Raw genomic sequence first — 24,673 nt, 5'->3', positions numbered from 1 at the left:
GGAAACGCCTCTAAACGCCTTAAATAATCTTTTATTTTTTAGTGTCTGCCTCTGCGGCCCACACTTACTCATTTACCTCAGTCTTCAGATTATTTGCACGCAGTGAATGAAAATCAAAAGACACAATGAACCAAACCCATGAAAAGATTAAAACTCACCATTTTATTATGATAATGTTATTTGATATGTCAAATTACAAGTGTATGATGTAACATAAAAACAGTTACAAACGTATGTATATTTACAGGATGAAAAGTAACACGCTACATCTGTCCAAAGAAAATACATGAAGGGTTATTTATTGGGACTATACATTTTACATCAGATACTTGGATTTCGCAAACACTAGAAGGAGCCTAGACGAGTGAAACCAAGGAGACCGGAGAAGAAGAGAGTCAGATCCCAAATGCAGACTAGTGAATGAACGTGAGGCACTTTTTTGAGGTTGTCGGGATGTGAAGCCGATGGCACTAAACAAAGGCCTGGTCGTGTAGAATACGTTTAGAAATGCACATTACATTATATTGACAGTATTTGGGGCTTTACGTCAGAATGGAGCCGGTGCGCATCCGCGACAGACGTTTGCTGAAAAATCTTGAAAAATGAACAGTAACTTATTGAAATGTCTGGATATTTAAAATTTAAAATGGTGTTAAAAGTGCCCAATTTCAATTATGACCTTTTAAAATCTGGTACATGGCATTTTAATGAGTGTGTTTTTAATGAACATTTCTTGTGCCAAATATTTCATTTAGAGATCTTGTAAAATGGGACATGCATGACCAATACTTGAAGAGAAGTTTAAATTAAAGCATTTAAAATTAAACCAGCTGATTTTATTTTTTATTTTTTAATATAACTAAAAACCCAAAAAGGTTTACACAAAAAGCTATATTCTGGGAATTTAGGTCTAACTGTTCCCAATTTAAAATGCGTTACTGAACATAAACTTTCCCAAAACATGTTTAATATGCATTAATAAACATATCCACATCCATATTGAACCAAGCCGTGAGATGCACAACGTGAAAGAAAAGCGAAAACAGGCAGTGCTTACAGAGTAGTTAGGAGTAGTATCATTTATACTGCAAAATGTTCTCAAAAAACACAAATATCTTCCACTATTTTCCAACTAATCACAGAAATGTTACACCGAGCGCAACCGTAAGATTAAAAAAGAAAAAAAAACAAAAAGAAAAAAAACTAAGCTTACAAATATTCAGTGCACCAGAAGCAAACCATACACTGAAAAATTATATAGCTTTTTCCGTTATTTTTTTTGTTTAAATTTATCTACACAATGTCAACAATGTACACCGGTATGCATGCCCCCGAAGATATGCACAAAATGTCCAAGATCGAGAAAAAAAAGAAGAATTAGCAGCAAAAAGTGGTTAAAATTGAAGTTGAATTCTTAATAATAATAATAAAAATATAGATATTAAAGCGGACAGACACGTGTTGCATATATTTTACAGTACGTGAAGAGAAGGAGCACTGTGCTGGTTAATGAGCAAAAGTGTTACTTTTTAATCCTCTACACTCGCTTTGATAGAAATGAAGGGAAGAAACCCAAAAGAGAGCAAGTGACATTTTTCTTGAATCTGTAAAAAAAAAAAAAAAAAAAAAAATTAAACAGTCATATTTTTTATATACTATTTATTTGTTTCTTTCATTTTTAAGTTAAAATAATAAAATAAAATGTATATTATATTAAAAGATAGGACTTTGCTTAATTAATTATAAAAAAGTGACATTTATTGTAATATTTCAGTGCAGAGCAAATTCATTGTTGTCATTTCTTATATTTTTATCTCAAAATGTCACTTGCACGCTTTTGATTCCCAGCCTTGACAAAGTTTAATTTCTCATCCATTTGTTTTTTATAGAGGAAATCCATCCTGTATGATGCTATTCAGCCAGCAAGTTTTTATTTTCACTCTTTTATCCTTTTCCCGGTCGGGTTCAGTCGCCCTCCACATAACGCAGGGATAATGCAGGTGGTCCAGGTTGTGGGAGAATGACGAGTGCTTGGTTACACACAGCCTCCCCACACATACAAACACACACACAGACACACACACACACACACACAAAAAAGGCATTGTTTCTGTGACGCAGCGTGGTCCGTTCAGTTCGTACAGCAACAACAGCTTCAGAAATATCCAAAATTTAAACAAAATATTACTTTTACTAGCAAAAAGTTGCAATGGGTTTAGTCAATTATTATTTTGAAAAGTTTTTTTTTTTCCCAGACCAGTTTGTTTTTCATATCGGGCAGCTTTTTCGAGAGTTGTCACGTAATGTTGTGACGTGTCCGTAAACCGGGACGAGGGGGCCTTTCTACTGTTGCACGCCTGGGATACTGTCCTGAAGAAGTCAGACTGCAGATGGATGCAGATGATATTAATGGTCTGTCTTTCAGGCATTAACAGGTCTATTTACGTGAAACAAAAAGGTAACAAATTAAATAAAAATGTGCACTTTTTATGACGGGAAAGTGCCACAAAAAGCCTGAAAAAAACGCAAAAAATAGAAGCGGAAAGTTGTAATAAAGAAGCAAAGTTGACAACTATGATCACGGCAACAGCACGTGACGACTCCAAAGACGATTTTATGAAAAAACAAAGTCTGGTCTGTAAAGAAAAAAGCATTCAGAATAAACGATCAGAAGACCAAATTCATTTCTATTATCTATTCATCAAATTTGGTAGATATTACACCAAAACAATGATTGAATACTGCATTTACTTTCCATATTTGCCTGTTTTGCCATTCCAAACTGAAGAGTGCCATGCTTTTTAACAGTAACACACCCACAGAGCCCCTCCTACACTCGCTCTTATGCAGGAGAATTAACAGTCGTTCATAGCTGATTTCTGCCAACACGAGAAATATTAGTGATTGTTTCTAGCAGCTTCAAATTTACATACAGTATATATAATATTTATATATAAACTCTTTAGAACACTGCCACTAGTGTACCGTTAGCACTAACCCACCTACCGTACAAAACTAGATCAACTATTGGGGTTTTAGTCCCGGACTCGTCTACTTTTCAATGTGAAATAATACTAAGAAGTGGCCTATGTACAAATCGCTGTCATGTGAAGCTACAGTAAATGCTGACAGCGGCCATAAATACAACTCTATCTTTCAAATATCAAAGACAAAAAGCTTGGATTATTATTATTATTTATAATATCAGCACTTAAATATAGTGTTAGATATTTACATGTGTTTTTGGAGTTTGGTACCCAAGTGTCCCCTCACTTACTGCACAAGATTTCCAGGAAGAGATTGCATAGAAATTTTTTTTGTGTGTAATTTCTAAGAAAATAAGGGTTAATTTGTGTTTCCTATTTCATATTTACATTTTGTTTTAAGGTTAGTTGAATTCTGATGGGGGTTTTCAAATCGCTTTAGTTTAAGAAATGTAAGGAGCAGGCCAAGTCCACACAAATGCATTATAAAGCAGCATTGTACATACAAAGTTAATATGTAACCATTTGTATCTAACATTTTATAACATTTGTATCTTATGATGTAATAATCCAGTAACAGCCAATATTAAATTAGTAACTTGCTAATGTTCTCAGCTAGGTTACATGTCGAATTGGAAGCTAATTTGTTTAAATCCTGTTCAAATCTTTTGTGTGCCTCATTTATGACGAGACAAGCACAGTAAAGTCAACTTCTTATATATATTTTCATAATCCAAAATCATTAAGCTAACCCTTTAGAAAAATGCAAGTGCTGTGGCTGAAACATGCTAACTTTGCTAACAATGCTAAGCTAACCAACCTTTCTTAACCATTTCTTAGGTATGTTAAGATGTAAGATCTTAGGTACACTTGTTACTGTACTTAATACATTATTTTATTATTTTATATCTTATTGTGGACATAGCCATACTCAATTCTTTTGACTCTTTCTTGACTATATTGTACCAAAACTCCACAATCGAAACGGGTATTATTTGTTCTGTTTTATTCATACACTGGAAATACAAATTAACAGTCTGCCTGGATGCTCGTTTCCCATATAGTTTTAATATTTTACTAGTAAAAACACTAAAAATGGCAGGAAACGGGAAGCATCGGACAGTGTCTTCTGACTCGATCACCAGTGCATGTTACACTTATGTACACACACGCGCCATTTTAAAACGGTTCAAGTCAAACATTCGGACAAGTTACGAGGAATTCACTTTGAGGGAATGACGGGGAAAATATGGGTACAAATAAAGAAAAACAGAACATAAAACATTGACCATGGAGAGGTGTAGCAACCAAAGCTCGGAAAGTCGTAGTGCTTAAAAACGATGTTCTGTTAGTTTAAAGGGGTTCAACAATCAAAAAATCAACAATATAATAATAATAAGTGCCATGTTTTTTAACCGCTATAAATCAGCATGTGAACCCCATACTCACCGAAATAAAACTTGCTGGTTGAGCAACATTTCAAATTGATTCAAGAAGTATAAATCTCGAGAAAGCTAAATCTCTTTAAGGTTATTTTGGGGAAGAGTACATGGTAAAGCTAATACCATTGTCCCTTCCAGTTGATTCCTTCGTTTTGGAATGCGGTGAAACGGTCCAAATTGTTTGGCGGCGGAAAAATATCGCTTCCGAAAAGTACCTTTAAATAAAACGACATTTTGGGGCGAGGGACGTTGGCCACAAATGCACCACAAAACATCTGTCAAATGTTCAAAAATGACGAGAAACCACGTGGCTCGCACACCATAACAGACCAAATACTGAAGAAGAAGGGGGGAAAGAAAATCTGGAGTGCACTTTTCTGTATAGTAACTACACCGTTGAGCCATGAAGAGGGCCACGGTTATCCAAAAATCACAAAAGCAAGAACAGATCCCTTTTAGCGAACGGCGAGAAGCTTTTTTCTGACTTGTCAATAGCTTGTCGATCTCTGTACAAAAGATTCCTTCATAAACTTTGTCCGCATGTGGCCTGGCGTTAGGAAATACAACTGAGTGTGTATGTATGTGTGTGTGTGTGTGTGTGTGTATGTGTGTACAGGTGTCATTAGTAACGTCTCCAGAGTCTGTTAAATCTCGCACCTCCTCCGTTTCTCCGCGTGTTTGCGCTGCTGAGCTAACGTGTGCACTCAGAGCTAACCAACAAACATGTCTTCACCGCTCCTGCTGCTGCTCGTCGGCGACAAACTCAAATCTCAGAACAGATCGCCCCCCGTCTGAGCGGAGGGGCGATGGAATAAAAGGATGCCGGCTTTTGAAATTCCCACTTTATAAGCTAGCTTCAGTGGTGTCCCAAAGGTGTGTTACGCGAGTGTTGAGTGTTGGTGCGTCATCCGGCTGCTTTGTGCTTGCCCCCACAGCACCGGCACGCCTCCCCACAGTGGTGGCAGGCGCGGAGTGGCAGGTAGCAGCACATGCACGGCGCGATGAAAGACAGGGCCACCAGGGCGAGCCAGCGCAGGCAGAACTGCTCGTCGGAAGTGTCGCAGGAGCACGGGTCGGAGAAGTCGCCCTCGGAGTCGGACATGCAGTGGTACAGCATGCTCTCGGCGCAAAGCATGCAGCTCACTTTGTAGATGCACTGCTTGATGGGGTCGGGCGCGTCCTGGCACTGCCCCCGCCGATTGTCCTCGTGGTTGAACATCTCGCGGCAGTAGATGCACCGGGAGCGCTCGCCGTCCTCTCGCCTCCGCCGGCTCTTCTTGGACTTGAGCATGGGCGAGGGCTGGGTTTTGATGGCCGAGTCTTTGCCCAGGCCCATGCCGCCGCCCATGCCCACGCCGGTGCCCGACGAGTGGTGCAAGTTGCCGGGGTGCACGTCTGAGAACAGGTACTTGTTGTTGTCGGCTTTGTGGAAGGTGGAGGGGAAGTCCATGGCGTTGCGCTCAGCCTCGTGCTTCCACATGATGGGGTGGCGGTAGTCCTCGTAGCCCCGGATCAGCACGTCCTTCCGCGGGTTGATGCGCACGATCTCCTCCTCGTCCATGTGGAAGCTGACGTGGCGCGTTGGCTTGAAGGACACCTGCAACACACAAGCATTTTCTTAAAAAGGATATCTAAACAGAAAATGTACAGATGATGAACCTGAACAATGCTTGTTTTTGAGTGTGGTTTAAAGGTGCTTGAACTTTTTTTAGTCTTCAAAACATGAAAACAGAACTAGTTCATATAAAACAGTTTGCAGCAATCCAAATGTAGTGCTTACTTTCATAATCCAGATTATTTACCACAGTCACTGTAAAGCTAACACAAATTAGCTTGCAAATAGCACAAAAAGCTCTATACTTAGAAGCAGTCAGCACACTGCGGTCTCATTTTGACCCTAAGAGCTGCTTTTATGAAATATCTGCGCTGGAGCAAAACAGATTTACTTCATTACATAAAAAGGGTACAGTCCCTTTAATGCTAATGTTTGAAATTGTTTTACTGAACAAAATCTCAACATTTAACCATTACAGAATAAATAAACACAAACACCAAACTAGATCAAAAAACATTTTCACTTTGAATCTTTATTCTTTATACTATGATGCCCACAATGTTGTGCCAACTCAGGAATGGCCGATATATGGTCTAGAACTGTGTGTCCAAAGTATGGCTCAGATCCTCACTTATTTTGTTGGCCCTCAGGCTTCCTGCTGCATTGGCCCAAATGAGTCACCAGCAGAGCTAAATAACAAACATTTTTGATTCACTTTATTGTCACATAGACCGTGGTCCTCCGCTCTGTGTGTGGCTCAAAATGTGGTCCTTGATGAAGAAAATTATTTTTTTGCTAAAAATGTTATTATTATCATACTTTATTTAATTTTGCTCTTTCAGCTCTAATTTGACCCCTGAACATGCTCAAAAACTCAAACGTGACCCAAAAATCAGAATCGATGGAAAATTTCATTTAGATGTCAATTTTTTTTGTTAAAAAAGTGGTGGCAGTGCCACCTACAAAAGTGAAAATAAATTACCGATTGAACATGTGCGTGACAAGAGACAACGTGTCCTCCAAACAGGACAAGGATACCAGCCGCCATAAAACACCATAGAAGAAGAAAAAGTCTCTGAAGGGATTCTTGGCTTTTATGACACTGAATCCTGACATCACATCAAAGGTTATGGTTGTCATAACAACCTTAACTGTAGTTACGGCCTACATGAAAACAAAACTTATCATTTAATTCATAGTAAATCAATATTAGACAAAATGTCTCCATCCCAATAGAGCTAGGGATTGCAACGGCAAAGGTACTCATTTTTCAGAGTGCTCAGGGTGCTGCTGTGTACACCTGAAAGTTAAAATGATGATGTGCAGTGTAAAAACATCAATGTTATCCCAATTGGAAAATCACACAATTTCCTAAATTTCTACACTTCAAACTTTTACCAACTCCTCCTCCAAACTTAAATTTGGTGACAATCATCTTCAGAAGTGGGGCATTAAAAGTTACCAAATGTTTACGATGGATCCGCGACCTTCACTCCTGTTCATTTGCCACGCTCATGCACAGAAGCATTCTATTCAAATGAGTCTGAGGCGTCAGCGCCATCACTATATAGTCGCAAGAGAACAAAGCACGGCCTGTACCGAGGAAGCGTCAGCGCCGTTTGCACAGGATTGCAAGAGCGGAGTATGGGCCTTTGGATGCCACTTTGCCAGCAGGGCTTAGGGCCTATGGGTCTTGCAACATGCAAAGCGCAGATGTTTGGTACCCCATCGCCTGTGGCGATTGCCGTGGCGATCACTGGCAATAACCAGTAAAAAAAAGGCATACTTACTCCTGCTTTGAGAAAAATAGACTTGTGTTGTTTTAATGTTAATTTTCATAGAGCTGTCAAAAGATGGAGAATAAATATACATTTTCTGATAAATCATTAGTTAGTTTACAACTCTCCATATGACATGTCTGCTCTCGAGTCCAGGTGAAGTGTAGAGCTGTGTGCTTACAGACCTGGGGGGGCAGGTAGCGCGTGTTGGAGGGGAACTCATCGAAGGGCTGAGCTGGGACGCGGCACACTCTGAAGGGCTCCGTGTGCATGTCGCTCAGGGGAGAGAAGGGCTCCTTCATCGGGGTGCACAGAGACGGAGGCTCGTTACAGACCTGCACCACAAAAACAACAAGTCTGGTCATGTCCGACAATTTTTCTCAAGACAATTTTAGTGCAGTTTTTAATGTTACTTTACCTCTACTATAGGTAGAGGTAATTCCAAAACTGTTACCTAGCAACCATACTATAAACAAGGGACACAATCCATATAATTCACAAATAGTTATACTTTGACAAATAATATTCATCCAAATACAACCTTTATTTTATATTTGGATGAAATGAAAAACTATAGTACATATTCACCACCTCGTTTCATCAAATAATAATAATATTAGAATAATTAGAAAAACCATATGCACTATAATATGCTTTTTAAACTACGACTTCTCAAGAGTGCTTTACCATTACTTTTGTCTGAGCCAAATGTAAAGACATGTAAATCATGAGATAATGTTCCACATGTGTGCACAAGTTTGTCACAATTTTATCTTGTAAGAGCTTGTGGCATGAGATCTAATCCCATCTCTAATTGATAACTTTAGTTTTATTTCATCCCCCCTGACCGCCAGAGGCAGTGCTTCAAGCACTGAATGATCACTCTTTGCTCATGCGGAGAGAAGTTGTGTGTACAGATGCATCCACGGGATGGGATGCAACCTGGCTGGGTCACGTGGTGCAAGGAATGTGGGGACCTTGTTTGGTCGGGGAACATAAACGTGTTGGAACTAGTCGCTGTGGACTTAGGACCACGTCATTTCCTGCTGAAGCCACGAGGCAGACGCGTTCTCGTGCGATCGGACAACACATCTGTAGTTTACCATATAAACCACATGGGGCAGACCAGGTCGGTAAAACTCGGATGGGCATCAGTCCACTTTACCAGCCTACAACCCGTAGGCTGGTAAAGTGGACTGATGCCCATCCGGTCTACCTTTCCCAACAGACTCTATTGCCAGGGGAGTGGAGGCTTAACTCTGAGGTGGTCCCAAGCATCTGGCAGAACTTTGGCCTGGCTCAACTGGACCTTTCTGCCTCACACTTGCGTTGTCCAGTTTCAACTGTTTGAGTTTTTGCAGGAACTCCTGAATCGGGGATTGTCACTGTCAACTCTTAAGGTATACATGGCTGTGATTTCTTGCTGGCCTAGTAGTGTGAACGGTACTACTGTGGGCAGTGACAGGAATGTTTCCCTTTTTCTGAGAGGTGCGAGGCAAAAACCACCTGCACAGCTAGTGGCCCCGTCATGGGACTTGTCATTGGTTCTGGAGGATATGCAGACTCCTCCATTTGAGCCCAATGTCCAGGTGGACCTCAAATGACTGTCATTAAAAACTGCATTTCTCTGCATTTCTTCTCTGTCGGAAAATCTTTTTGTGTGTTACGCCGGCCTTCGTAAGGATCGAGCTTTATCTACACAACGCATCGCCCGGTGTGTTGTCGAGGCCAGGGGCATCAGGTGAATGTGGCGATGTCCCATCCTCTCGACGGGGGCCAACAGCAGCACCATTCTTCATCTTGTTGAGGCGGGTGTTTTTTAAGTGGCCCGTGGATTCCTCGTGACTTTGTTGTTACAAGTTATCCAGTGCTTGAAGCCTCTGGCAGTCAGTAAGGATGAAATAATCCCCAAATAAACAATTTTGATGTTATATGTGTTGTTTTATTATTGTGCATTGTTTTATGTTGCACCGTATCACCGAAGCAAGTTCTTATGTTTGTGAATTCTGTTCATCGACAATGGCAATAAACCTTTTCTGATTCTGATCTGAATAGAACGATAGTTACAAACATAACAACGGTGGGTTCAACCACAGGGGTCACCAGAAGGTCACTATGTGAGTTTGTTGTTATTAATTCTCGACCCGCGCATGCGCAAAGAGTGAGCGCCTCTGGTGGGATTCATAGAACTGTAGTTACGTTCGTAGCTATCGTTTCATGTACACTGTCAGCCTCTAAGATTGATGAATATTTGACAACCATGTTAAACTTTGATCCCCAAAAATGCTTGCTAAATCTAGTCTTTTGTTTAGCCTGTGTGGGCTGTGCTGCACTGCAGCCACCAGGGGGCATACTACACCCACACAGAACCCTTGCGCTGCTACTGCATGCTGATGACTCAAGGCCCTTCTGTTAGAACTCACAGTTCTCATAAACATCTGAGCTCATGTCACATCTCCAACCGTGGGCCTGGACGCTGAACCAGGCCTTAGCACCACTGTGCCTCGCTCACCCGTCTGACCACCAGCTAATGCCAACACTTTTGGTTGGCCGTTTTAGAATTGAATCGATGTTGAACCTGATCGTTTACTTTAGTGGGAAGATTCATAATGTGAATGTATTAATCCAATCACAGCACAAACTTTATTTAAACTGTAGTATATTTGCATAAACCCATCTCATTTTAACACTACAGGCGGTGGTGGGCCATTTGACAAAACATTTAAATTACATTTTTCAAGCACCTCGAAAACGATTTTGATTTGATTAGCTTATAATTTGTCTACATTTGTTCCTTTTGGTCCACCATCTGATCAAGACTGAGGGAAAGCTAAACCACTCTTTTTTTTTAAGTCAAATCAAACATTCTGGGAAGAGTCAGGATCTGTGTGTCTCCAAACCTGCAAATAAAAAATTTACATTTTTTTTTACTTCCCTAAATCTCATTTTTAGTTTTATTGGTTTCAGCTTCTGAAATGGGATTGTCAAAAACCAACAAAGTTCATCTACTGTCAGTCAGCAGCTTCACTCCCAATTTAACCTAAGAATCCAGGCAAGATTTGAAATCTGATGAACCTAAAATCAGAGTTACCATCTCTTCTTCTGAGAACTCACACGTCACTGTGATTGGTTAAATGCACCTGCCGCTCACAGAGAGCATGGCAGAGGCTGACCAATAGGAGGAGTGGGCAGGGTTAGAACATGGAGCTGGATGTTGTTGTTGTTGTTGTTGCTGTTTTATGGCGGTTGGCATCCGAGTGTTGCATTACCGCCAGACTTTATTCCTCAGACGTTTCGTAGTCCTCAGACTCTGTCGTAGTCCGTAAAAGTACTCCTTCCATTGACATGGAGCTGGAAAAGATCAGCTCGTTAAAGGATCAGACAATTCCATTCTATCTTTTACCGTTATAACCCTACAAGCCCAAGGGTCGGTGTGATGTCGTCGTTAGCAAGATCATCACAAAATGTTCACCCAAAACAGTTGCTGAATGAGTGACTGACTCTAATCATGAAAGAAAAATAAGACATGAATGGAGAGAAAGACCTTGGACCAAAACTAGCCTAATTTCTGTGAAATGCCTCTATTTGTGCTGACAAAGAGCGTTACCTACTTTCCTACTACATTTTAGAAGGAGACATTTACCCTCATTTACCCTCTCGAAGATGTATTTAGAGTGATTCATGTTTGAGTAATCTTAATTTTCCTGCGGACGAGACACCATTGCTCCAATCACGACCTCCCTGACACTCAGAGATGGACTTACTCTGATATTTTGTTTTCTAATTTGTACTTCAGGCAGCTATGTATACTGTACTTTATAAATACATTATCAACAAAATAAAGGTTTAAATATGGTGACTGAAGCTCTCTAGATGGAGAATATTACGAATAAAGTGTAAAATTGACATAAATATGAACTAGTGTATTCTTTTTTTGACATTTTGATCTAATAATTCCACTGTCAGTGTTATAAAACATCTTTTCATAAGTGCTTTAGAGTCTGTTTAGTTCAGATAATGATGAACAAAATACGATTATTTATTATAGTCACAATTAGTCGGTTAATTGCTGTAGCTCTAGTCCAGCAGTACAAAATGTTGATGTGATGACGTTTACTATTTAGAAATGTTCAGAATGTCTGGTGATGATTTATGGACTTAAACAAGTATAGAAAATCCTCGAGCTCGACCTTTGATGTCACAAAAGTGGAGTGTTTGTGAGGCTCAAAGGGAGAGGACTCTGAGGTAGAGGAAGTGTGACTGAAGCTAAATACAACTCCAAAGCAATGGAAGGAGTACTTTTACGGACTACGACAGTCTGAGGACTACGAAAAGTCTGAGGAATAAAGACTGGCGGTAATGCAACAATTGGATGTCAACCGCCATAAAACAACAACAACAACAACAACAACTCCAGGTATGTTTTTGACAAGGGAACAATGTTAGAACATTGTTTAAAAAAGTACATTTTGTATCATTAGCGTCCTTGAAGTACTTTTAGCTCAATGTTGTGATTTAAGATGTCTAAATGATAAAAAAAAATGACCCATGTGTGTCAGATTATATCCTCTCCTGCCCCGTTCCTGTCCCCGTTCGTCCCGGGACTCAGCTTAGCCTGAGCCGTGTGAGTTTTAGCACACAGCGGAAATCTGGTTTGCTCCCAGCCGCTGCTACAGTAATTACTGTCCTGTGGTTGCTAAGAGATGCTTCCTTTGACTTCTCTTCTCTCCCCCCAACCTTTCTCCCTCCCTCTCTTTTTCTCCCTCTCCCTCTCTCTGTCCCCTCCTCAAGAAGACTGCAAACACATGGCCGCCGACATAGCAGAGAGAGAGAGAGGGGCAGGAGACACTGGAGGCAGAGGGAAGAGAAAGAACAGAGCAGGAAAAAATGACTTTGTGTTGTATTTGTGCGAGTGAGAGAGAGTGGAGGGGAGGGAGACGGTGCAGAGAATGTCATAAACCCAATCCAGCTGGAGAAATGCAGCACACGAGTGAAAAAGACCAAAGACAGCTGGAGAGAGAGAGCGAGAGAGCGAGCACAGGAAGGAGGGTGGGGAGGGTGGAAATGGGAAACAGACGGGGGGGGCTTCCTTTTAAAGTGCTCCGTCTAAGCCCGGCCATTCAGAGGCATGTGTGAGGGCCGCGTGGAGCAGAGCTGACCCGGGGCCCCACAGAGGAGCCCAGTCACTGCAGTAGGGCTGGGCAGGCTCTTTCAGCGTTCTTAAAATGAAACCGCAAAAGCTAAAAAAAAAAAAGGCTGATTTTATTTAAGATTTTACTTTTTCAGTCTAATGAAGTATTGATGTATTCTTAAAGTTTTTATATTGACAGAGTAATACAGTGCTTCCAAAACTGTGGTATGCAGAATTTCTTAAGTGTTATGCGAAGAAAAAGGAAAATGTCCATATTGTCTTTATTTGATAAGAATCATTATTTGGATCTTCAAACTAGTCTAAAGATTTATTTTTTTTACAGTGAAGCACATGCAGGAAAAGGTTTGTGAGCCACAGCATGAATATATTTGTTTTATATGACAGAAATGTGTTTGTCAAAAGGTATATTCGAATATCGCAGTAATATTGCAAGGGCCATATCGAGTCAAACCATCCTCCAGAAAAGTAACAAGATGCACCTTTAAATGCATCAAAATGAACAGCAAAAATATAAGATTTTTTTGCCATTTGTTCTGTCCAACTTCACCCGCAAAACTTCTGAAAAGGCTTAAAAACCACCACAAAAGTTACAATTTGAATTTGTCACGTCAGGAACAAATTTTCGACACAAACATCCAAGCGCTACCCTAACATTAGCAATTACTACGGCCTTGTTAACGTAAAAGCTTACATTTACCTTCTCGTTTCATGGCGGCACTCGGCAACATTATGTAGTAACATCAAAACGGGCAGATTGTTAACTGTGTGACTAAGGCTGTAAACGCGTAGTGGCTAAGCTAACATCTGTGAGGGGGAGAAGATAAGAGCGCGTTTCCTGCCGTAGTTGAAATTAGAAGTTGGTGTTTGGCTGTGGGGTGTAAACTTGGGGTCTTTGTGGTGGTTTTGACGTAAGGGTGTCTTTATAGAGACTGAAACGTATTGCATGTGTGTGGAAGAGTGAAGACGAAGGGAAAGCACAGAGAGGTCCACAATGTATGTTTTTTGTGGTTTTCTTTAAGCGGACATTCTATGCTAAATCAACTTTACTGAGTGTTTCCTCATCCTTAGTTTTATTCAGAGTTGTATTTTGATTGATTCCTGCATGTTTGAGTTAATCCTGTTTTGTCCTGCAACTGAGGCTCAAGTGCTCAGAAAAGTCCTGTTTCACATTCCCCCTATCCCCACCTACATCTCTGTACTTTATCATTATTATCATTATTATATGATTTGAAAAATGGAGACTCCGAGAGATAAATATAAGATTCTAAAATGTTGCGTCGCTACTTTTCAAAAATAAAATAATAATGTAGATGACAATCTGCTGCTTTTACAGTGAAATGTTGTCAGTTTTGCAGTTTAGAACAGGAAGTCAATGGACTTGTTTCTATTATTAAGCCGTTCAATATTGTGGTTTATAATGAATGATGGTCTTTTCAATTTTATTCTTTTTAATGTATTTATAATATATTATACAGAGTCTACATTATCATTATTTTTAGTATTATATTCATTTATTTATACAAGGTGGTAAACTTTGTCCTTGTTCCATGTTTCTTGTGTGTTCCTCTGGCGAGCAATTCTGATGATCATTTCAGAGCTCGACTACGTGGCCGGCCCACCTTTAGCAGGAACAGCATCTACCTGTTTTTTTGGCCCGTAGGCTTTATTGGATAGGACAGTGCAGCCGAGCCCGGTTAAACCTGACGCCGCTGCAGTCTGCCCACGTGGCAAGTACGTGCTCTACACACTCGACCATCAACTCGTGCTCACCTGTGCTGTGGATTTATTGACTCATAAACGAGATTAATTTAAAGCCAAGGCATCAAAAATTGGGTTAGCCCGTCTGCTCCAGACTCGGGCCGAGTCCCAGGGCAGGACACAGTGAAAGTTCTTAAAAAGGCAAAGGGTGTGAAAACATTAAATAGTTTAATTACTCCGCAAAACTCTGCATATGCGCAAAACTTCAGTTAAATGTGAAATAGCCAGACATTAGCGAAGCGAGTTTTGCTTTGAAAGCCTAAATACTTGGCAGTGTTGAAAAGGCTAATATCACCACATCAACTCGATCTAACGTGCACTTGAACCACACAGAGAAAAGTGAAGAACAAACACGTGGCGGCGTAAAACGTGGTGATTGTCATTGTTGTAACACGTCACAGATATCTCATGTGAAACGGTCCCTTGATTATCTCCAAGTTCACATGGAGGAATTACCAGTTTGAGCAGCGTTCCATGGTATTTTTCACGTCGGAGGTAGGGCCGTAACCACATTTGGCAAATGGAAGTAGCGTGTGCTGCGCATGTACAGGTGTATCGCTTCCTTTAGCCCCTTATTCCATGTGCGTTAGTTGGACCCCCTGCACTCTTTTGCACTTTTTTGGACCACAGGTTGCCTTTTCGCAGGATCAGCTCTGGGGAAAAAAGGGGTTTACGCAGATAAAATTGGGATCGAATTTGGGATCGAAAAAGAGGCGATTTGTACAAAACGACTGACACAAAGTTGTCACAGGAGCGTGCATTCGACAGACATTACGCACAAACTGGTCTGCTCTGTGCACACATAATAATAACATATGCTTCAGGTCCGTATTCATTTGACACACACACACACACACAATCACATGTTTATCGCATGACAACATGGCTCCGACTTGAGCCTTTTCTGCTCAAGTCTAATTAGTTAAACTTACACCACAAACTGTCCCTCCCTCTTTGATATAAGACTACAGAACTCTTGGTGCGTTTCTATCACTTCCTTATTCCATGCGCGTTGGTGATAAATGTGAAATGTGATCCCAGGGAAGTGAGGTCGGGCTGTGGTGATCCACGATGACGCGGTGGCCAAATGAAAAGTTCAACGCTTCCCACTGCGGAGGTGACAGCGCACAGAGAGGAAGAGCCCTCGTGTGTACTGTATGTAAAGCAGAAGTCTGAGCTCAAACCAAGGCAGTCACAAAGCCTGCTGACTGTGAAACCGACACTGAAAACAAGTCATTATTGCGGTTAAAATGGTTAATTTGGGATTAAATAGGTGAAAAACAATATCAAACAGATGTCAAATTAAAAATACAATATGTCAAAATAAAAAAGTGAATTAGAATGTTAATTGATTTTAATGCAACGAAAATAATCGCAATAAAATTCCAATATTCCTTGAAAAAGAATCACAATTGGGATTTCTGGCTAAATTGTTCAGCCCTGCATCTAAACCATAACATGCAACAGAAAATATACATACAATCTGGCAGAAAACAGAAATATAATCTTTCCATCCCATTGGTCCAAACAGCAGGGTAAAGCTGATGGTTCTCATAGCTCTTTTGTAGTGCACTTTTCAAACTCTCCACAGGTGCAGTATGAGCACATGTTTGAATGGGAGTTTGGTGCAGTCAGAAGCTAACAAACTACTATCGCACCATATTGTGCGCTGCTATTTGTTAGCTCTCAGGATACAGCTCGCCTTAGCTTCACCTCTCTTTGTGGAGCCCAGGTCTCCGACCGCAACATTGGGATGCCAGATCACCATGGTGACACCGTCAGTGGCTTACTCACTGAAGCTCGTGAACCCCCCCACAGCCGCTGCCTAGCAACTGCGGTGCACTGGATTTCCTGTACATTCAGTCATTCCTTAAAGAGGAACTTGAGCACACAGCATCTTTAGTTCACATTCGGTAACTTCATCAACTTTTCATCAGAAAGACGCTTTGAATCCCCCAAAACAGATACTTTCATGATACAAAGTGCAATATGGAAAAAGGCATATTCTGTGAAAAACTTCAACAGATGAAATTGTGGGTCTGGTTTATTACAAAACCATAGTCTGTAGTGTTTGTATATGTGTCTTTTAAAACACTGGCTGTGCTTGATTACACAATTGCAGAAAAGTTGTATAAACAGCCATTTGTAGGAGATAACAATTATGTCATAGCAATTCAATTGTATACTATATTAAGAGAGTTTGGTTAAACTCAACCTAGTCCTCCTTTAAGTGTGCTAACACGTGGACATGGAATAACACAAGCTACATTGAGAAGTTAAGCAGCAGATTCCTGAATGAATTTTGCCCTAGGGCCAAATTGTTCACATGGTTGTCATAGTGGAATGCATCCCTGTACTGAGGTCACTGTGAGAACAGCCTTCTGTCAAATGTGCAACATGTGTGTAGTGCTACACTAAACCCATCCATCCATCCATCCATTTTCTACCGCTTGTTCCCTTTCGGGGTCGCGGGTGACTGGAGCCTATCCCAGTGACTTCGGGCCTTAGGCACACTAAACCCAATGAACCTTAAAAATATACCATGTTTATTGTGCCTCTGCCTGCATAAGATGCACAGGTGGTTTGTTGTTGGTTCATTCTAAATAATAATGAGTCATGATGGTAAGAATGATGTAAACACACTTACTGGTAAACCGTCCTGTGGACTATCATCATCTCCGAAAGGTCGACAACCTGCAACACAAGACCATTTTCCTTTGTCATTATTGTAGTCACATTCTCTTCCAGTCAGGAGACCCAAACACATGCCTGTTTGCACTTCAGAACAGGGTAGGCGTTATATACAAATCTATCTATCTATCTATCTATCTATCTATCTATCTATCTATCTATCTATCTAGATATATAGATAGATAGATAGATAGATAGATAGATAGATAGATATATAGATATATAGATATATAGATAGATAGATAGATAGATAGATAGATAGATAGATATATATATATATATATATATATATATATATATATATATATATGCTCCATCAAACCCGGACCTGCAACATGCACTGGGACGGTTTGCAGCCGAGTGTGAAGCGGCTGGGATGAGAATCAGCACCTCCAAATCCGAGGCCATGGTTCTCGACCGGAAAAAGGTGGCTTGCCCTCTCCAGGTGGGTGGGGTGTCCTTGCCCCAAGTGGAGGAGTTCAAGTATCTCGGGGTCTTGTTCACGAGTGAGGGAAGGATGGAGCGTGAGATCGACAGGCGGATCGGTGCGTTGTGGTAAAGAGGGAGCTGAGCCGAAAGGCAAAGCTCTCTATTTACCGGTCGTTCTACGTTCCTACCCTCACCTATGGTCATGAGCTTTGGGTAATGACCGAAAGAACAAGATCGCGGATACAAGCGGTCGAAATGAGTTTCCTCCGCCGTGTGGCTGGGCGCTCCCTTAGAGATAAGGTGAGGAGCTCGGCCACACGGGGGGAGCTCGGAGTAGAGCCGCTTCTCCTCCACGTCGAGAGGAGCCAGCTGAGGTGGCTCGGGCATCTGTTCCGGATGCCTCCTGGGCGCCTCCCTCGGCAGGTGTTTCAGGCATGTCCCACCGGGAAGAGGCCCCGGGGAAGACCCAGGACACGCTGAAGAGACTATGTCTCTCGGCTGGCCTGGGAACGCCTCGGGATCCCCCCGGAGGAGTTAGAGGAAGTGTCTGGGGAGAAGGAAGTCTGGGAGTCCCTGCTCAGACTGCTGCCCCCGCGACCCGGCCCCGGATAAAGCGGCAGAAGATGGATGGATGGATGGATGGACATATATATATATATATATATATATATATATATTAAACTGTGCCCAACTCGGATTTGAGTTTGAACCAGGATTAAACCAGGTCAATCCATCAGTTTGCCCATATTTTAATCAAAAATACTAAATAGGAATTGTAAGTATCAATAACTTTCTGAGGTATACATTTTGATTTTGGGAACAATAGTACTCCTAATAGTAACTACTTAATTCCCCATCTGAACCTGGCACAGACCTTCTTATGTCCTGCAGGAGGAGTTGGGGCTGACTGAGGCCTCATTAGCAGCCTGTGTGCGTTCAGGGAGAAAGCACACCACCACATGGCAACAGTGCAGCCAGTCTCCACACTGTTAGCATGTGTTAGCATGTGTTAGCCGCCGTCGCCCCTTCCATCTGTCAGTCTGTCTCCGTCTCAGTCACATGACACGCTGGCTGATGTGTTCCTCCACTTTTCCAGAAAGAGAAAACAGGCTTCCCACAGCACGACTCAGCCAGCGCTGTGTGCCCAGCGTCACCATGGCAACAGAGGACTGCAAGACCGATATATACACAAAGTGTGCGCGTGGACCGAGAGAGGAAAAACATATTCTCTGTGGGTTGTGAGTGTGAGGACGTGGCCGGCCCAGCGGCAGAGTGATGCAACAGGAATACAGAACAAGTACCTGGCTGTTACACAACGCCTCACTCAGCACTGCACGCCACACAGAACGGAGCAGCCAGCCTCACAAATACGCACCGCACTACATTTAAGAGCTCATCCACGTCCTTGGAATGACACCTTTGAAGCACGCTGGAAATGGAGCAATAATAAAGCTAAAATCTGTCAAGTTCAAAGTCTGCATTTTCTGTTAAGTGGCTTTAAACAGAGCATGTTCACTCTTCATTAGATAAACTTCAGTTGATTATAGTAGAAAAGGCATCAGAGGCTTGCATCTGGACAATGTTTTTATTACCATGACTTTTCAACTTCGGGCAGTATAGGGTCTAGGGCAATACAGGGTCTCGGGCAATACAGGGTCTAGGGCAGTATAGGGTCTAGGGCAGTATAGGGCTAAAATCATTGGCGTGAAAATTATTATTGTGGGTTAAAGGAGATCTATTGTATTTAGAGTGATTCCTGCATGTTTGAGTAATCTTTATTCTCCTGTGGACCATTCAGTTTCACCGCTCCCCAGATTCCCCACTGATACACGCCCACTGCTCTGCACTCACTTACTTCTGCAATTTTATCTTCTTAAACTGTGACACATGTAGGATTTGGCAGATCGGCAGCCGTTTGGGTACAAATTTCAGAAATAATTTAAAAAATTGCTGGTCGCTATCGTGAACTGCAGCTCACCATAGTCAGGTTTCATTTTAGATCAATATTGTGATTCAAGATGTCCAAAATATAACATCCACAGGTGTCACAGATTATAAAATTGACAGCCCTAATATTTGGCTTAATCCCTCATTCGACCAGGAGTGTTCCATTGTAGAAAAAGATTCAGTTGTAGTCATCTGGACACAGTTTTCTAGGAGTCCTAATATTATACACTTTGTATAATATTTATTCAGACCAAAGCTGTGAATTCTACTCACCCAAGTCTGATACTAGGTTTAGTGCTAACTATACAAATACTTTTGGAATACAAGCAAGAGGTGAAACTGCCACAGAAGGGATGATAGATCTGTTCAGAGACCAAAGCAGCAAAGTGAATACTTTAAACTGATGCACAACGCGCCATCAATTGACAGTTGTTTACCAGTTGGTGAATGAGCCGGGCCTCCATTGACTAAACTGTTATAGTCAATGGAGGTCAAAACAAGGCAAAGAACTCTTTTTCAACTTTAAATAATGCAACCTTTTCATTCATATCATGACTAAAACAGTTATATTTTGTTTCTTTGGCTGTGCTTACTTTTTCCACAGTTTGTTTTATCTCCAATATTGCTACATCCGTGGCCGGATGATCTACACAGGAAGTAGAACGTTATCTGTGCAGCTGGCGTAGATAAGATCACATGTGGGTGGGGTTGTACCTGGGTGAGCAAACAGGTAGAGCAGGGCTAATCAACGCTAGGATATCTCTCGGAGCGCACGCTAAGGCAGCTTTACCACTTGATAACAAACGGGAAGAGGCTGCAGAGAGTGTGCCGTGTTCTTAGACATCCACACAGCTCAGCTTACAGGTAATGGAGGGCTGCCACGCAAAGGCCATGCTACTCTTAAAAAGGGAACTCCAGACACTGATATGGAAGGTACAAAGTTGTACTGATCTGTGCGATAAAAACAACTATTATATAAACATGTGGTTTTATGCACAATTTTGCAGTGGGGTAAAGTAAGGACTACACACGCAATAGACCGATTTTGTTCATGACATATTGTTGTCTTTGCATTAAATCTCAACTGCTGTGACAACAGTTGAGATTCCTTATCTGGTTTGGGAATGATTTTACAGCTAAAATGAGTCAGACATGAGTGATAGAGTAGTAAAGCTTGACCAATGACTAGAGATGTTGATTACAAAAATTATAATAATAATAAATAAAACATCTATACCTAAATATTGCAATTCTTTGAGTCGTGAAAATTGGTCATATCTGCCCATTAGAGGGCAGCACTGCATCTCTAAGCACCGATTCTGTCCAACTCTGCCACACAGCTTAATACTTAAAAAGGTGATTCTTTGCCCACTGTAGGGCTGCGAGCAACTCCTAGTCATGTTCTGGCGATCATGCGGCCTTGAAGGAGTTGCTCGCAGTGCATGATCGCCAGAACATGACTGGGCCCTGGGTCACTTTGTACAGAGGAAAACTAATAAAATTGAGCCTTGATGTTGAAAATGTGAAGAACCCCTGCTTTAAAATATGACCTGTATAATATGAATTCCTTTTGAAAGCAGTACTTGATCTACTCAGTGTTCACAAAGTATCAACGCTTTCACTGCGAGTCACTCAGTATCAATACCAGTCGGCGTATTCTGCAGAAAGTGTCCACTGTAGCCCGTCTTGTCTTCTTTCATTTTGTGGAAGACTTCCACAGCCATAGACAAACAATGGAAAAACTGCAATAACTTATCCTTGTTATCAGTATGGTGATACAGATCAGACTCTAACAGGTGAAGGAAGTCAACACCTGAATTCTAATTATTTATGTGTCTGTATAAGTGTTTAAGTGTTTGCATTTCAATCTTTATTTTTGCAAAGTGTCTACCTGTAATCTTGTTCTTTACAAACGGTTAAAAAATAGACAAAGAAGTTCATAAATGCGTTGGGGACGACATCCCAGCACAGAACCAGCTATTCAACTGCCATAACAAGGGTTAGGGTTATAACAAGCAGACAAAAGGAGCTTTAGCCCTTTACCTTGCTTCAGGTCCTCGATGGCCCTGCGGATGCCCCGGTCGAAGGCACGTGCATCTGCCGGGCTCTGGAAGGTCAGGCCAAACTTCTTGTCGTTGATCCTCCAGTGGTGAAAGATGGGGTTCACCTTGTTGTAGACCACGTCAATCTGCAGGACGCACTCCAGCACCACCTGAACACACAACACATCATCAGGAGGTGAACTGGGAGCACAACTGAGGTCCGGGACGATGAGGTCTGAGTTGTTTGGGCCTTAGTGTTGGTATTTAACATTATAGAACTAAAATGTACGGAAAACAAGTAAATGCAATGCAGTGACATCCAAACATCGTAAGCAATCATGCAGTGGGCACCTTTAAGCATGATCGTTGGTCTTAAGAGATATTTTGCCCGATGAGAACTGATTAGTTGGACCAGAAATTGAACATGCCATGTACAAATAGTGAAAACGACACCATGTTATCCTGCATTTGACTCTTCCCCTAAGCTGTGGAAATGTGTCACAGCTGATCATGACTATGTAACACAAGTAAAGCTGAGGATTTAGAGCAAAGTCGAGCTCCTGGAACTACATTTATCTCCACGGGTCAAAAACCTCAACTTGTGGATCATTTGTAAAACATGTTCTAAATGCTGGGGTTCTTGTTACAGATGATGACAGAGTTCTAGCACTGAAGTTGTTTAGGATTTAGCCTGCTGAGATGTGTGGCAGGAGCAGTGTAGCCGTGTTTCTAAAGCCTGTTATTAATGAGGGCGACTGGGGCTGCCTCTTGGCCTTCCTCTAGGCAGATTAAATGAAATGAGAGCCGGCCATTACAGTCTTTGAGGTTTGTCTTCCTTGATACCGCGCACACGTGTGGTTTAATGTGTGTGTGTGTGTGTGTGTTGGAGGAGAGATGTGTGACCATTTGATGACTAGAGAATGTTGGGTGAGCAATATTAAATTAAGGTCGACCGATATGGGTTCTTTCACGGCCTCTAAGCTCTGCCGTCCATATTGTAGGGCAAATAGGGTTGTCGAAAATATTTTTTTAAATTATACAAATTAAGTGTCGCGTGTCAAGCCAATTCCTTAGTTTCAAAGTAGAGTTTGAAATCTTAATATCATGACAACATAAAATACTTTGTTTGAGACATGCGAGGCTGGTGAAGTGTTTTGGTTGTGTTTTAAGATTTATCGGTTTCAGGACATCGGAATCAATGCTTTGCCAATATAATTCTGCTCAATAATCTACTATCTACATGCAGTACTACAATGAAAGGTTGCCGCTCTTCCATACAGCATTTCCGTATAGTCTTTCCCCAGTAGAGACAGAGAGGCCTGACTCTGGACTCTGGATGTGTGGACACTGGGAGCTGAGCGCGACATGTGAGCTCTGCCTGTCACTGAGCCAGCGCGGTCACCTGAGCACGTTTCACTCTAAAGGCCTGTGGTGAGAGTGTCTGCATATTCATTAATAAGGAGAAAGAGGCATTAAAAATATATGTGCCAGATCACACTGAGTCATCCGTGAAATAGAGCCATTTTAGTTTTCAATTGGGTAAAAAAAAAAGAAATTGACAAATGATCCACCTAATTACACATATAGACAAATACATTTCATTATCAAAGTGTAGTAAGAACATTCTTATTGTTTAACTGTTATTTAAGAATATAATTAAAGGAGCGTTGAGCTGTGTCATTCTTGAGTTGGCCACAATTCAGCCACAAAAACATTTGACCAGCTTCAGCCCAGAACCTCTTGAATCTGGTTTGTTCTATTTTTGATCGCCGAGCAAAAGTCGCCAGATTAAGCTAGCCAAAAATAGACATAACGTATTTAACATTATCGACGTTATGCAGCTCATGCCTCATTTTGAAGGCAAGAACTTCCAGAATTCGTTGGACGTTTTGATTGGCGCGCTAAATACGGCGCAAGCATAGTTAGCATTTTTGAGCAAAAGCTAATGAAGACAGCCTGGGTCAAAGTTCAGAGGTTACAAGGTCACAGCAGCAGACATAAGCCTCTGACATAATTTATGTTTGGGGACAGGTATTTAGATTATTAAGGCCTTTTTTAATAATGTTTTACATAATCTAACAAACACAACATTTCCCCATTGTGTGGACAAATAAAGGGTATTTTATCTTATTAATGTGGTCATTAATAAATAACAAAAACGAAGTAAACACTGGCCGATTAATCGTAATCTGCATTTCCGAAGTCCTTAAATTTGTATCGGCTCCAAAAAAATATGGGGCGAGCCCAACTTAATCTACGTGGAACTTGGATTTAAAAAATCTTAATATCTGTAAATATCAGCCACAACCACAACACAAGTATTGAATATCGGTATCGGCCCATGTTCAGTATGGTTATGGCATACATTTTTATTCAGGATTTCCATAGTGTTGGAGCAGGAGTAGAAGCCTGTCTGTTTACCCAGCACTGGGCTATTGGTGGGGCTACTGGTGGTACTGGTGGGGCTACTGGTGGGGCTGGGTGTGTGCGCCTCTGGGAATGATTGTGAAGGCGAGACTGCGCGGAGCCGGAGCAGGTAAGGTGAGCGCCGCGCCAGGAGGAAGTATCGCAGTGGCAATGGAAGGGGATGATACTTAATACCACATTCCTGACAGCGCCGAAGATGATGGGGGAGGACTGGGGTGGGCTGGAGACGCCGGGGGGGTGAGGTGTGGGGGGTGGGAGACGAGACGCAGACAGAGGTGAGACGTGAACGGGGTGGGAAGAAGAGACTTGCAAGTGTCCGGGGCTGTGTTTTAGGCAGCTGGGACGGATCGATTTTCAAAGAGGGAAAGACGACTTGGACATTACAACTGCAAGTGTTGACACAAGCAGTAGGTTTATGGTTTCAATTTACCTTAAGGGACATATTAGCAAAAGTCACATGTATGCTCA

General features: G+C 41.6%; 1 protein-coding gene across 1 annotated transcript in view; it reads right to left on the bottom strand.

Annotated features, from left to right (window-relative positions):
- Positions 1–1,875: 1,875 nt before the first annotated feature.
- spred1 (sprouty related EVH1 domain containing 1) overlaps positions 1,876–24,673 on the bottom strand; it is a 51,530-nt gene continuing 28,732 nt past the window's right edge. Inside the window, exons 3-6 of the mRNA XM_072457118.1 lie at positions 21,780–21,948; positions 17,317–17,363; positions 7,945–8,094; positions 1,876–6,023 (exon numbers count right to left, since the gene is read on the bottom strand). Coding sequence (XP_072313219.1) covers positions 5,331–6,023; positions 7,945–8,094; positions 17,317–17,363; positions 21,780–21,948 — 1,059 coding nt within the window. The 3' untranslated portion in view covers positions 1,876–5,330. The remainder of the gene's footprint in view (positions 6,024–7,944; positions 8,095–17,316; positions 17,364–21,779; positions 21,949–24,673) is intronic.

The sequence above is a fragment of the Eucyclogobius newberryi genome, unplaced genomic scaffold (assembly GCF_026437365.1).
Source record: "Eucyclogobius newberryi isolate DKJ021-1_F unplaced genomic scaffold, fEucNew1.0.hap1 SCAF_21, whole genome shotgun sequence".
NCBI lineage: Eukaryota > Metazoa > Chordata > Actinopteri > Gobiiformes > Gobiidae > Eucyclogobius > Eucyclogobius newberryi.
The sequence above is the reverse complement of the archived record's forward strand: the minus strand, read 5'-3'. Positions and strand labels throughout refer to the sequence as shown.